The 15,236-nt window shown below is 40.8% G+C and overlaps 2 protein-coding genes across 2 annotated transcripts in view; both read left to right on the forward strand.

The window, feature by feature from the left end:
• The window catches only part of LOC121936563 (saxiphilin-like), an 8,447-nt gene extending 4,914 nt beyond the window's left edge, over positions 1–3,533 (forward strand). Inside the window, exons 9-10 of the mRNA XM_042478894.1 lie at positions 2,345–2,408; positions 3,414–3,533. Coding sequence (XP_042334828.1) covers positions 2,345–2,408; positions 3,414–3,533 — 184 coding nt within the window. The remainder of the gene's footprint in view (positions 1–2,344; positions 2,409–3,413) is intronic.
• Positions 3,534–3,548: 15 nt separating this feature from the next.
• LOC121936566 (sodium/glucose cotransporter 1-like) overlaps positions 3,549–15,236 on the forward strand; it is a 67,849-nt gene continuing 56,161 nt past the window's right edge. The window contains exons 1-9 of the mRNA XM_042478900.1: positions 3,549–3,874; positions 12,945–13,075; positions 13,170–13,250; positions 13,324–13,538; positions 13,610–13,745; positions 13,939–14,046; positions 14,211–14,361; positions 14,524–14,692; positions 14,777–14,992. Of these exons, the coding sequence (XP_042334834.1) occupies positions 3,549–3,874; positions 12,945–13,075; positions 13,170–13,250; positions 13,324–13,538; positions 13,610–13,745; positions 13,939–14,046; positions 14,211–14,361; positions 14,524–14,692; positions 14,777–14,992 (1,533 nt within the window). The remainder of the gene's footprint in view (positions 3,875–12,944; positions 13,076–13,169; positions 13,251–13,323; positions 13,539–13,609; positions 13,746–13,938; positions 14,047–14,210; positions 14,362–14,523; positions 14,693–14,776; positions 14,993–15,236) is intronic.

Genomic DNA, 15,236 nt, shown 5'->3' on the forward strand with positions numbered 1-15,236 from the left:
AAGCGAAAGGAGGTTCCGTACCGTGGAAAAATGACGGTGTTCAGCGGCGCGGCGAACGCGCGATCCTTATCCGTCCCGCTGCGCCAAACGTGTGTGTGTGTGTTTGTGTGTGTGTATTATATCATATATATAATTATATATCCCATTTTTTTTGCGCCGTAATAACAAATTGTTGGGCGTTCCCGTTCCTCCTCGCGCTTCCCGCGGGCCTTAACAAAATAAAACACGCAGACGCAGAAAAGAGAAAAATTACACGAATGTCTGCCTGAAATTACGGAATCGATTGAACCCAGGACCCTTTCTAGAAGAAATGAGAAACAAATAAGGTCTTATTCTCTTATCGTTTCATAAATCTATTCACGGTTTTGCGCTGCGGGAAATTTCCGTGCCGCTTTTTACGGGACGTCCCCACCACAAAAACCTAAACATTTCGGGTGGGGGTGTTTTTTAAAATTGGATTTACGTTTTAATAAGAGAAACAAATACGAATTCGAATTTTGCGCCATTTAATTATTGGAATAATTTTAAATGTTAAATAAAAAAGAAAAATTAATCGTTTCGAAATTTTGTGGTTTGGCGTTTTATTTTGCGGCTATTTCAAATTTTATTAATTGATCCGTTATTTGCTCAATACGTAATGGATCGACTCGATCAAATTATCTTATTCTGTGGATGAATTGATCTGTTAATTTAATAAATCGGCTGATTTATCGAACGTTATCGATTTTTATCAGTCATAAAACGATTTCTCAGATTTATCGAATGGCGGAGGGATTGTGTTAATTAAATCGAATTATTAACGAATCGAAAGCAATTAAAAGGTACAAGGGAATTTTTGTATGCTTCTATATATCGGCGAAGGATCCCGTCTGCAGAAATCCAGGACACTAGAAAGAGGAAAGAAAATAGAACGAGAAAACGAGGGATTTAACGCATTATTTAATTATTATTAGGTAATTAATGAATTGAAATGTTAATTAAATATTAATTTAGGAAGCATTAGGATTTAAGGAATTAAGTGAAAGGTGAATTAAATTCAATATTAATGTTGATTATTATTTCAATTAATGTATTTATTTAATGTAAGGAAATTAAATATTAATTTCAATATTATTAATGTACTTACTTAATATTTAAATATTATATTATTTAATTATTTAAAATGTTAATTTAAATAAAAAATTAATTTAAATATTATATTCTATTTGTTTATTTAATGTTAAATCTTAAATATTTAAATATATTATTTATTTAACTGGTTAATTAAATATCAATTGAAATATAATTATTTAATTTATTATGTGACTGTTAAGAAAGTAATTAAATAGTTAGGATTAAATAGTAAATGAAATATTAAGTGAACATAAAGTGAACTTAAGAAAGAATTAGGGAACAAGGAATTATTGTAAGGAAATGTAAATAAAATTAAATAATATAATATTATTTAAATATTCTTATTTATGTAATAATTGTATTTAAAATTTAATACATTAATCATTAAAATCATTATTATTTATTATTTACATGTTAATTAAATTACCTATTAATTTATATATTATTATTTATTTATTTAAATGTTAAGTAATTAATGTTAATTAAATATTATATTTAGTTATTTACATGTAAGTAAATTAAATATTTAATTATCATTATTATTTTTTTTATTTAACTGTTAGAAATCAATATCATTTCACATATTATTATTATTTATTATTATTATTCTTTGCATAAATTAATTATTGGTATTTAAATCGACACAGAAGGTGAGGTTTTTTTTGCCATGGGGGGGCGCAAGCTGTAGTACTAAGTACACTTGTACCCGGTATCGAAATGGCGCCCGCGTTACGAAATTTCGGTGGGTTAAAAAAAAATCCATAAAAAAAACTGTTCCGGGTTACGCAAGGTTTTGGGTTACGAAAAATTTTGGTGCTTCGGCGGTTTTTCGCACCAAACGCGGCTTTGCTATTAGGCCTTGGGGCTTCGGCTTGCGGAATGCTTTTCGGTTACGAGGCCCGGGAGAAATATAATTTCGTACCCGGGGGAGCCCTGTACCTTATCCACAATTTTATAGACAAATGTTACTTATTTCAGTCTCGTGGGGGGGGCGCGAAATGTTTTCTTCTTCCTGGGTGGGCATGACCCGACATAATTGAGCAGAAGCATTCCCATCATCCCCAATTAAATTAGTATCTTACCTGCGGGGTTACAATGGAGCGGGGAACTCTGCCAGCCGGAGGAAAAAAGTCCTCCCCCAAAATGACTTATCGTCCATGTTACTGGTGAGGGTATTGATCCGTCGCGTGGCGTTCTTGAACAGAAGGTCACCTTCCCCCCTATTTTTCAGACAGGGAACGAGATGGAAGTCGGAGTTTAAGTTGCGCCCGCATCCTGTGGAAGACAAAACGGTGGTGTGTTTGATTGCTTATTTGGACACGTCAGGAATACAGTACAGTGGTTACCCCGGGTTACGAAATAATTAATTGTTCTCGGTTAATTTCGTAAACCGAAATACCTTCGTAAGCCGTATTCCCTAGGCGCTAATTAATTGAAACATCAGCTCTCTGCTGCCCTCCGGTGGCGGAAAATAGCGACGCGGTTTTTTTCGTAACCCGAAGGAAACCTTCTGTTAAGCCGAAGCAATTAAATCCTATATGGATTTTTTCGTTATCCCGGAAAAATTCGTACCAGGCGAATTCGTATACCGGGGGTACCACTGTAATACAATCTTCTGCCATGCCGGAATTACAGGAGGATCCTCTTCCATGCAGGACTATGGATACATAGGATCCTAGAGTTGGAAGGGACTTTTTTTTACTAAGGGCCATAGAGTCCAACCCCTCCTTATGCCAATGAGGCATAATACATCCTAGAGTCGGAAAACAAAAAGGCGCTACTAAGGGCCATAGAGTCCAACCCTCATTTTGCCCCTGCAGGAATTACATAGGATTCTAGAGTGGGATATAGGGCCTAAATCAAATCCTTCTGATGCAGGCATACATGGATCCTTCTGCCATGCGGAAACCATCGATCCTTCTGCATGCAGGAATCATAGGATCCTTCTGCTGCAGGAATAATAGGGATCCTACAGTCAGAAGGGGGCTACTAAGGACCCATATAGTCCATCCTCCTTCGCCATGTAGGGAAATACATAGGCTCCTTCTGCCATGCAGAATACATAGAATCCTACAGTCAGAAGGGGCTACTAAGGACCACTATTTCAATCCCTCCTTCTGCATGCAGGAATACATAGGAATCCTTCTGCCCTGCAGAATTACATTAGGATCCTACAGTCAGAAGGGGCCTACTAAGGACCATATAGCCATCCCTCCTTCTGCCATGCAGGTAATAACATAGAAACGTTTAAAACCCGGAAATGGACTTTTTTAAACCAAACACACCTTGGTATTCTCTAGGAATCCGTTGCACTTCGCCACGTCATGGTGCCGCGTCACGTCAACGCGGGGGTGGACGCGGCCCAGGTTGATTCCCTCCAGTCCAAAATGGGCTGCCCGGCTACCGTTCGGACACAGTGAGCTCGAAATCTTAGGATGCCGGGCCACTCATCCTGCGGAAGTGGAAACGGAACGGATGTTAAAAAATTGAAACGGCCATGCCGGAATACCTTCGGCTTTCGAAACGTACGCCTGCGGAAATACATAGATTCGTACGTATCTAGAACTGTGGAATGTTTGCGTTTACGTTCCGGCGGGTTCCGGGAGCCAGACCATGATGTTCTACGAAAGCCCAGGTCGGCCGTAATTTTGCGCCTCACGTCGCCCCATGAGTCACCTGGTGGGGATAACAGTTGCCACATGGCGGAAGAACCGAAGTCGTTACGACTTCTTGGAAGTCCCATTGAAAGCAAACAGAGATGGTAAGGATTAAAGGTATTAAAGATGGAAAAGGAAGGGAAGGAAAGAATGAAGTGAAGAGGAAGGATAGATAGGAGCTGGAGAGGAAAAGAAAGGGGAAGAGAGGAAAGAAGGGGAAAGAAATGAAGGAAAGAAGGAGGAAAGGACGGAAAAACCGGCAGGGGAAGGACGAAGAATGACGGGAGGGGGTGAGGGAGGAGGACCGGGGAAGGAGGAAGGAAGGAAGAAAGAGGAAAGTGAGCGGAAGGTTAGGAAAGGAAGAATGGAGGACGAATGAATGGAATGAATGAAGAATGGAGGAAGGATAGATCGGAAAGATGGAGAGAAAAAGAACAGAAGCCGGGAGCGAGGAAGAACGGAGGAAGAAGGAAGGAAAACAGGGAAGGAAGGAAGGAATGAAAAAGGAACGGAGGAAGGAAGGAAGGAGGAAGGCAGACATGAATGAGTAAGGTAGGAAGGAAGGAGGTGAGGAGGGAGAGGGCGGGAGGGTAGGGCGGAGGAGGGAGGGAGGGCGGCCGGAAGATGAGGTGAGATGGCCGGGCAAGGATGCATGAATGAATAGAAGGAAGGAAGGAAAGGTAGAGAGGAATATGGACGAGAAGAAGAGAGACGAGGAACGAAGGAAGGAAGGAAGGCAGGACGGCAGGAAGGACCGGGGGACAGAAGGACGGAAGCTAGTACGGCGGGAGGACAGAGAAAGGAGGAATGAAGGAGGGAGGCACAAGACTGGAGGCTCAAAGGAAGGAGGAAGAAGGAAGGAAGGAAGGCAGGAAGAAGACTGGATGAGGTTTAAGGTCGGAACAGGACGGAGGAAAGAAGGAGGGAGGGACGGATATGAGGTGATGAGGCGAACGGATGGAAGGAGAATGGGAAAGGAAGGATGACTGAAAGGGAAGGAAAAGGATAGATCGGATGATGGAGAGAAAGAAGAGAGAGGACTAACGAAGGAAGACGGCATGAGGAAGGAAATGAAGAAAAACCGGAGAGGAAGGAAGGACAGGCAGGAAGGAAGGAGAAGTGGATAAACTAGAAGGAAAAGATGGATACAACGAAGGGAGGAAGCGAAAGGAGCAGAGAGGGAGGGAGGAAGGAAGGAAGAATTTACAGGAGAGTTACTGCATGTTTAAAAACACAAAATGGCGGTTTACTCCTTACTGAGGGCCTCCCAGGTTCCCGTAATAGCGTTCAGCTGGGTTGGCCGCACACTTGGCCACCCTTCTGATGCGCCGCCGCGCAACGTGCGCAATTTTGACCGACGCCCCAAGGGACTTTGCAAAGGTTCCCCATCGCGCCAGGCATGCAGCCCTTCAGAAGAAATCCTGGGTTGGCTTTGTGGAGATGCAACATGCGAAACAGAGCGCAACGATTCACCAAATTTCCGTTTCAATTTTTTCGGACTCCCCGTAATCCATGCAAATTTCCCATAATCCCCGATACTACTGTGCTTCGGAGGACCGGCCATTCGCCCGCGGACAAGTCTCTTACTGGCGGTGAACGGTTGCAGTGTGCGCCGTTTTTCCGGCGCGCCGCGCCGATGGTAAACCGGAGAAAGGAGCAGCCACCCAGCGGGGCAAAATTTTGCACCCGTGGGCAGGAGCCGTTTCCCCTCAGGTTGCGAGGTTGACGTTTTTGCGTCTTCTTGGCCACCGCCACGGCGTTACAGGTTTCTGTCTCTGCACATGAGTCGCGGGAGGAGGTTGAAAAATACCTAAACTACGTAAATTTATTTCTTTTCAGCCGCAAGGGATTATCTATTATTTAAGTTAATATAAATAAAATATCCAAATGAAATATTATCTAAATACAGATGTCAACCATGATGAAAGAGTTGAAGATAAAAGAAGAAAATAAGAGAACGAGATCAAAATCAAAATCATAGAACGAGACAGATAAAAGAAAGAGAAAAGAGAAAGAAAGATAAAGAAAGGAGGGCAACAGTGAAAAAGATTTAAATAGAACGAGAAAGTAAAGAGAAATAGAAGATAAAATGCAACAGATCAAATAAAGGCAAACTATAGCTAAATAGAAAAATAAAAAAATTATGGTTCATTTTCAGTTCGAAATATTTAATCCTAAAATAATAGTCAATCAAGAGAACTATAAAAAGATAACTCAAGAGAAATATAAAATATAAAGCACTATACTATAAAAAACTTTGAGCCATTATAAATATTCTACATATAAATATATAAATTTAATATTTAAATAAATAAATATAAAATAAACTAAAAGCAAAATTAAGAAATATTGAAATATGAAGAGGATATGAAATGATAGGTAGCGATAATTGATATATAGATATATTATATATCTATAGAAAATAATCACTTTATCTAAATGCCGAAACACGTAGAAAATTCTCCCGCAGGAACTTAATTTTTTTTACATTAAATTAGAAGTACATAGTAAATTTAGATATATTATAAATAAAAATACCACAACATATGACTGCAAAGATATACCTATAATATCAATAATTATAATAGACTAGAATCTAATAATAAATTCTCTAACTTCCCCACACTGCAGCAGATTATAAATTTTTAAATCTAAATATAACTAAAAATCTAATAGAAAGCGAAATTCATATAATAGACAGAAATATATATTCACTATAAATAACATAAATCTACATCTAGATTATAAATGATCTACTAATAAATTATCTAAATTAACTACATAATAAATTATCCTAATCGGTTTATAAATATTTCAATATAAATATAAATTAAAATATAAATATAAATAATAAATAAGTTATAAATATAAATTATCTAAAGAATAAATTATCTTAATTCCGTAATCGAACATTTATAAAAATATAAAATATAAATATAAATCTAAAACATAAAATAAATTATAAATACAAATATCTAAAATTACAAATATCTAAATTCCTAAAACATGCTGCAGAAATTATCCAACAGATTCTAAACATTTGAATATTAATATAAATTTATCAAATATTATATATTAATATAAATTAATATTCATAGTAAACATATTCATTTGATATATCCGGACAAGTACGGGATCTTCGACTGTTGGCCGGGTTGCACTGGTAACCTCAGTCTAGACTTCGTAATCGCTCTACGGGGCTACCCTCGGCTTGGTCCGAAACTGCAATTAGTACAGAATATGCAGCCAGAGTAATTCTGGAACTCCAGGAGGACCATATACGTCGGTTCTAAACTCCCTCACTGGTGCCCTTGCTTCGGCCCAGTACAAGTGTTCGTTATCACTTTAAAGCCTAAATGGTTGGGTCCAAAACTATCTTCAGGAGCCGCCTTCTCCCCTACATCCTCCCTGCGCATCCTCCCCCAAAAATCTGGCTTGACTACCTCTAGAGGGCATTTTCCATCGGCCCCGTGTGGACGGCTCTGGTGAGTCCGTCAACTTCATCCTTAGGACAGCTTAAAAGGCTGTTAGACGGCTCTTTCCAGCGGCCTCCCGATAGCGAACCGGCCTAGAAGGTCTGGCGAAGATTGCTGCTCCCATGACGTTGGGGGGGCGGGACTTTGGTCAGTTTTACTGGGTTTGTTTGGATTTTTGTTGGGCCTTTAATACTGTATGGATTGGAAACTTTAGGAGGGGAGGAAGGGATGTGAATGTCGGTAGGAAACGGGGTAGCCGCCCCGATGGGCAGAGAGCGGGAACAAAAAGAGTATTTGTAGATGATTATTATATTATATTTAGAATAAATTAATGAGATTAACAGTTATGTAAATAAAGTATGTATCAAAAGGTAAATTAACTAAATTCCTAAATTAAAAATAATAATATTATATTAATTAATGCTCTATTTATATGATTATTAATTATCTAATAATAAACATCTAGGTCCCAAGATAATGGACGCATTTGAAACCCTCCTGTGCGCAAATGCGACTTCGCCTCCATTTTGTATTAAACGTGCATTTTTTACCTCTATATGTATCCAAGATTTAAAAGGGGGGGAAACGGACTAAGTATTTTCGACCGCCGCCGGAACCAGCGCAATGCCGCGGCGAAAAAGGCGCGGGGTGGCGGGGATCTACCGCAATGGCGTCGGCCTCGTTTTTCTGCGAAAAGGCGTTTAATTAGGTTGGTTTAATTCATGTTGTGGGTTTCGATAGATCAAAATGGCTCCAGATGGCTCTGAATGAGTGCGCCGGGGACTGGATTCCTACGGAGGATAAAATTATCGTGTTTTGCATCCTTCCGCACCATTACTTGATCGCTCATGCAGCCGCATGGAGTCCGCTGGACACAACAACGGGTCGGACGGACGTTAGAGGCCCATCCGCATTTACGTATTCGCGCGCTAATGCACACGCGAATGCACTGTTCGAAAGCGCGCCCCTGCCGGACGCAAGGAAGCCATATCAAGAGCCGCGCCAAAGGTGTGATGAAACAGGGCAAAAAGGGTCAATGCCATCCCAGGTCGATTGAAAGGACTCTATGGTCTCGTGGGTCGCATTTTAGGAGCCGGTTTTTACAGCGATGCGTCTCACCTTCGTGGCCAGTCTGCAAAGTGTGACGTAGTACGCCGCAAGAACATGGCTGATGTCAGCGGTCCCACGAGCGGAGCAAATGGCGGTGCGTCGGGAAGGCAGGTCGTCCCTCGGAAAGGGAGGCGAGAGTTCGGAATTGGCCTTCTCTGTCCTTCGGTGCCAAAGAGTTCTAGAAGGGGTGAAAAATTGAGGATATCATTTGCATGCAGCAATACATAGAATAATAAGAGTGGAAGGGACTACTAGGGCCTTAGTCAACGCTCTTCTGCAATGGAGATACATGGATCCTGAGTGGAGGGACTATAAGGGCATTGAGTCCAACCCTCCTTCTGCATGCAGGAATACATAGTTCCTAGAGCACAAGGGACACTAGGGGCCATAGGTCCACCCCTCTCTGCATGCAGGAATATCAGGATTGAGTCAGAAGGGACTATAAGGCCTAGGTCCACCTCTTCTGCCATGCAGAATCATAGGGATCTTAGAGTCGGGAAGGGACTACTAAGGGCCTAGAGCCAATCTCTTTCTGACTGGCGGAATACATAGTCCGAGTGGAAGGGACTCTAAGGGCTGAGGTCCAACCCTCTCTGGCATGAGGAACATATGACATGAGTCAGAGGGGGACACAGTGGTACCCGGTCTGAATGCCGCCTCGAAATTTCCGGGTTACGAAAAAAAATCCATTCAAAAAAACTGTTCCGGGTCTTACGAACGTTTTTGGTTATGGAAAAAATTTTTGGTGCTTTTCGGCGCTATTTGCAACGAAATCACGGCTTTTCCCCATTAGCGCTATGGGTTTTCGGCCTGCGCAGGCTTTTCGGGTTCCGAAAGCAGGCGGCGGAACGAATTAATTCGCTAACCCGAGGTACCATGTCTAAGGGCCATAGGTCCACCCCCCTTCTGCCATGAGGAATACATGGTCTAGAGCGAAGGGATATAGGGCCATAGAGTCCAACCTCCTTCTGCTGCAGGGAATACATAGGATCCTAGAGTCCGAGGGCTACTAGGGCCAGCGCCAACCCCCTTCTGCCTGCAGGAATACATAGTTCAGAGGGGGACTTAGGCCTAGAGTCACCTCCTCTGCCATGCAGAATACTAGGATCCTGAGTCGGAAGGGACTACTAGGCCAGCGTCCAACCCTTTCTGCCATGCCGGATACATGGTCCTAGAGTAGAAGGGGATACTAAGGGCCTAGAGTCAACCCTCCTTCTGCATGCAGGAATACTAGGATTCCTGGTCAGAAGGGACTATAGGGCATCGGTCCACTCTTCTGCGAGGATACATGGCCTAGAGTCAGAAGGGACTACTAAGGGCCATTCGGTCCACCTCTTCTGCCATGCAGGAATACCTGGTCCTAGGACGGAAGGGACTAGAGGGGCCATAGAGTCCACCTCCTTCTGCATGCAGGAATACATGGATCTGAGTCGGAAGGGACTACTAAGGGCCTAGGTCCAACGCCTCCTTCTGCCATGCAGGAATCATGGTCTAGAGTCAGAGGGACTACTAAGGGGCCATAGAGTCCAACTCCTTTGCCTGCCGGAATACATGGATCTAGAGTCGAAGGGACTACTTAAGGGCCATGATTCAACCCTCCTTTGCCATGCAGGAATACATAGGATCCTGGAGGAAGGATCGAAGTGCCTAGCGTCCAACCTCCTTTGCCAGCAGAAACATAGGATCCTGAGCGGAAGGGGGCTATAAGGGCATAGAGTCCAACTCCTTTGCCAGCGAATATTAGGTCCTAGGTCAGAGGGACACTATAGGCATAGAGGTCCAACCTCCTTCTGCCAGCAGAATACATAGGATCCTAAGTCGAAGGGGACTATAAGGCCATAGAGTCCAACATCTTTGCCATGCAGGAATACTAGGATCCTGAGGTCAGAAGGGACTCTAGGGCATACGTCCAACCCTCTTCTGCCATGCAGGGAATACATAGGATCCTCGAGCGGAAGGGCTATAAGGGCCTAGGTCACTTCTTTGCCTGCAGGGAATACATGGTCCTAGAGCGGAAGGACACTTAGGGCAGAGTCCAACCTCTTCTGCAGCGGAATCTCGGATCCTAGCGTCGGAAGGGACTACTAAGGGCCCATAGTCCACTCTCTTCTGCATGGGAATACATAGGATCCTGAGTCGGAGGGGACTACTAAGGGGCCAATAGTCCAACCCCTTGCATGCAGATACATAGGATCCTAGGGTCGGAAGGGATACTAAGGGCCATAGAGTCCAACCTCCTTGCCATGCAGGAATACCTGGATCCTTCGAGTCACAAGGGACTACTAAGGGCCCTAGAGTCCAACCCTCCTTCTGCCATGAGGGAATCTACAGGATCCTCGAGTCAGACGGGACTACTAAGGCCATAGAGTCCAACTCTCTTCTGCCAGCATGAATACATAGGACTATAGAGTCGGAAGGGGACTACAAGGGCCCATAGAGTCAAAACTCTCTTTCTGCATCAGGGACATTAATTAGGATCCTCGGCGTCAGAAGGGACTACTAAGGGGCCATAGAGTTACAACTCTCCTTCTGCCATGCAGGAATAACATAGGATCCTAGAGTCGGAAGGGAACTATAAGGGCCCATAGGTCCAACTCTCTTTCTTGCCATGCAGGAATACATTAGGACCTACGCGTCGGAAGGGATACTAAGGCCACAGAGTCCAACCCTCTTCTGCCATGCAGGAAAAATATTTTTTTTTTTTTTTTTTATAGAATAAATTGAATTATAAATTAAATATCTCATATTATATATTTATTAGGGAATGATTATAATTTAAATATAATTTATTACTTCTTTTGATGATAATAACGATGATAATGACTTTTCCAAAGGTCTTGGAAAGACGGGAGCGAAAGTTAACGAGGGCCATAAAAAGGCACTTAAACGGAGCTAACGAGGCAGAGACTCATTTATTGAGCCGGACCTTGGAACGAATAAGAGAAATCATTAACAGATTTGTCTCCATTTTTCTCTTTCCTTTAAACATGGTTTTATCTCACTCTATTTTTTTTAATTAAGGCTTTTGTACGTTAATTTTTTAAATTTAATGTTAAATAGCTAGTTAATTAATTAATTAATTAAAAGGTTGATTTAAAATTAAAAAGTTTCGTTAGCTGCCATGATAATAATAATAATAATCAAAATGGTGGAATATATATTATAATTATATAACCTTATATAAAAATATTATTATTATTATTATTATTATTATTCTTATTACCAAACTAGGGGCTTATATATATATTAAAAATTATACTAATAATTGTAAATAGGGAGCCGCGCACACCCCACACACAAATCTATATATAAAAGATATATACTAAAAATAATATTATCCAAAAAAAATAATATAATCAATAGGGGGGCTTTATAGACTATATAATTATACTACTTAATTATAATAATTAGAAAAACAATTTAATAATATAATATATTATAATTTAATAATATTATTATAATTTATTACTATTATTATTATTTTCATTTTTTATTTTTATTTTTTATTATTTTATTTTTCATTATTATTTATATTTATTTCTTTATAATTTATAATCATTATAACAATATAATTTAATAATATAATATATTATAATTTAATAATTATATTATTATAATTTATTACTATTGTTATTTTCAAAGATTTATAGCTCCCCTTTTTCCAATAATAATAGCAATAGTAATATATTTAATTTCATTATAATTATTAACTATAATATTAACAATTTGACACCTTTCTCCTGACAATTACATATATGTGTGTATGTGTGTGTGTGTATATAACTTATATATTTATTAAATAATAATATAAATAAAATAATTATAAACAAAAATAATATTTTTATTTTAATACCAAGATTTAATTTATATCTTCCCTTTCTCATGCAATAATAATAATGATAATAATAATAATAACATTAATTTAATTATGATTAATATTAAATAATAATTTCTTTCAAGGATTTAATTCTCACCTTTCTCCTGCAAAAATAATAATAATATTTGATTGTAATTAGTATTAAATATAATAATAAAAATATTTCAGAGATTTACGTCTCTCTCGCAATAATTATATTAAATATTACTGATCTATTTGAAGCATTTATAAAATAAATCGATATTAAATCTATAATAAATACTATTTATTTATATTATTTATATTTAATATTTAACTATATTAAATTTATTATAATAAACTATATTACAAATTAAATATATTATTATATATTTATTATACAATTATATTAAAAATAAGAAAATTCTCCTGCAATAATAATAATAAAAATAATAAATATTACTTATTTTATTTTAAGGATTTATCAAATAAATACATATTAAATCTAATAAATAATATTATTTACATATAAATATGTTTTAATAATATTTTGTATATATGTTAAATTCATTATAATAAACTATATTAGAAATTAAATATATTATGAAATATTTATTATATAGTTATATTATATTAAATATAATTTTCTCCTGCAATAATAATAATTATATTATTATATTAGAATTATATTACATTATTATTACATTATTATATTATTATACTATATTATTATTATATTATTTTTGGATTAATTTTGGGGAGCCATTTTTTTGCGCAGGCGGACATCTTCTCAGGCGCCATCTTCATCCAGATGGCAATGGGCCTCAACATCTACGCCGCCATTGTCATTTTGCTTGCCATCACCGCCGTTTACACCATCACCGGTCAGTCGACGCCATTGAACCCATTTCAACTGCGCAAAAATGGCGCCATATGGCATCCGTATGACCTTTGACCTCTTTCCTTTGTGTCCTGCAGGCGGATTGGCAGCGGTCATCTACACCGACACGCTCCAAACGCTGATCATGCTGGTCGGCTCCATCATCCTCGCCATCTTTGGTAAGCGTTTACATAATTGCGACGACGCGTGACACCGTTTTGTCCCCCCTGCTTACGTATTTTCGATCCGCAGCATTCAACGAAGTCGGCGGCTACGATGAATTCATGGACCGCTACCTGAGCGCCATCCCCTTGGACATCGGCCTGGCGAATGTTTCGGAGGCGTGCTACACGCCGCGCCCGGATGCGTTCAGCATCTTCCGCGATCCGGTCAGCGGCGACCTTCCGTGGCCGGGGCTCGTTTTTGGCCTCAGCATCCTCGCCTTGTGGTACTGGTGCACCGACCAGGTACATGAAACCACGTCCGTTGCGTTACACGCTTCGACGCAGTTCTTGCGTAACGTTTGCTGCCTCCGCAGGTCATCGTCCAGCGCTGCCTCTCTGCGAAGAACATGTCGCACGTAAAAGCGGGTTGCGTCCTTTGCGGATACATGAAGCTCCTCCCCATGTTTCTGATGGTCATGCCGGGGATGATCAGCCGCATCTTATACACCGGTGAGACCATTTTGGCGCCGTTTTGGTGTGGTTTGCGCAATTACACCCGAAGGGTCACCCAATTCGCGTCTTCGGGGTACGAATACGTCCTCCAAGGGCGATGGAGGTGCGCGATTTCATGGCAGACGTCTCGCGGCGGGGATGGTGGAGTCCGCCATGCTGGGGATAATGGGATTCCTCGTCTTTTCTGTAGAGGAAGTGGCGTGCATCAACCCGGAAAAGTGCTCTGAGATTTGTGGGACGGAGGTTGGATGTTCGAACATCGCATATCCGCTGCTCGTCGTCCGCCTGATGCCCAACGGTAAGACGCCAAAAACGCGATGGCGCCGAGCGCGGACGGCGCAGAAAACGGGATCTTGAGCCTATTTAATGGCGTGCCGTTTCGCATATTGGCGTACGCCAGAGTAAGGATATGGAGAGTGGAATTAAGTTTTCTGTAACGTGATTTCCATGTCCTCGCTGCAGGTCTGCGCGGCCTGATGCTGTCGGTGATGCTGGCGTCACTGATGAGCTCGCTGACCTCCATCTTTAACAGCGCTAGCACACTTTTCACGATGGACATCTACACGAAGATGCGGAGGAGCGCCAAGGAGAGGGAGCTGATGATCGTCGGGAGGTAAAAATGGCGGCTTACGTATTTACGTGTGCAGCTGTCGTGGTCGTCTGATTTGCTTTTCGGCCCTGGTGGTGTCCGCACTGCACAATTAACCCGGGTTGGGACCGCTTTAACCGCTGTGGCGCTGACCGTATTTTCCGCGTCTCACGGTTTTACGTGCAGGTTGTTCATCCTGATCCTGATCGCGGTCAGTATCGCCTGGGTCCCTGTAGTCCAGTCGGCGCAAAGCGGTCAGCTCTTCGACTACATCCAGTCCATCACCAGTTACCTCGGACCACCAATCGCCGCAGTCTTCTTCCTCGCCATCTTCTGCAAAAGAGTCAATGAACAGGTCAGCGGCCGTGGCGGTCAAAATTGTGTCCATCCCGTATTGTGCCATTTTATGATTCCAAGTCCGAGGTATGTTTCCTTCCAGGGTGCATTCTGGGGGCTGGTCATCGGATTGGTCATCGGTCTGGCGCGTATGATCACGGAATTTGCGTATGGCACGGGAAGCTGCGCCGCACCGAGCGCCTGCCCCGCCATCGTCTGTGGCGTCCACTACCTCTACTTCGCCATGATCCTCTTCGCCATCTCTCTGGTCATCATTCTGGCCGTTTCCCTGATGACCAAACCCATCGATGATGTCCACGTGAGTCGACACGGCTGCCGCCTTCTTCTTAAAAATGCACGCCAGGTTTTAGTCCGAACTTCGAGACCATTGTTTTATATTTTTAAAAGCATGTTAAGAATATTAGTACATTATTCATCAATAATTTTTATTAGAATATGAAAATATTTTAATAAATTATTGTATTGGAATATTAATATATTATTAATGTATTATTTTATTGGAATAATAAATTATTAATATATTTATTGGAATATTAATATAT

The sequence above is a fragment of the Sceloporus undulatus genome, chromosome 7, assembly GCF_019175285.1.
Source record: "Sceloporus undulatus isolate JIND9_A2432 ecotype Alabama chromosome 7, SceUnd_v1.1, whole genome shotgun sequence".
NCBI lineage: Eukaryota > Metazoa > Chordata > Lepidosauria > Squamata > Phrynosomatidae > Sceloporus > Sceloporus undulatus.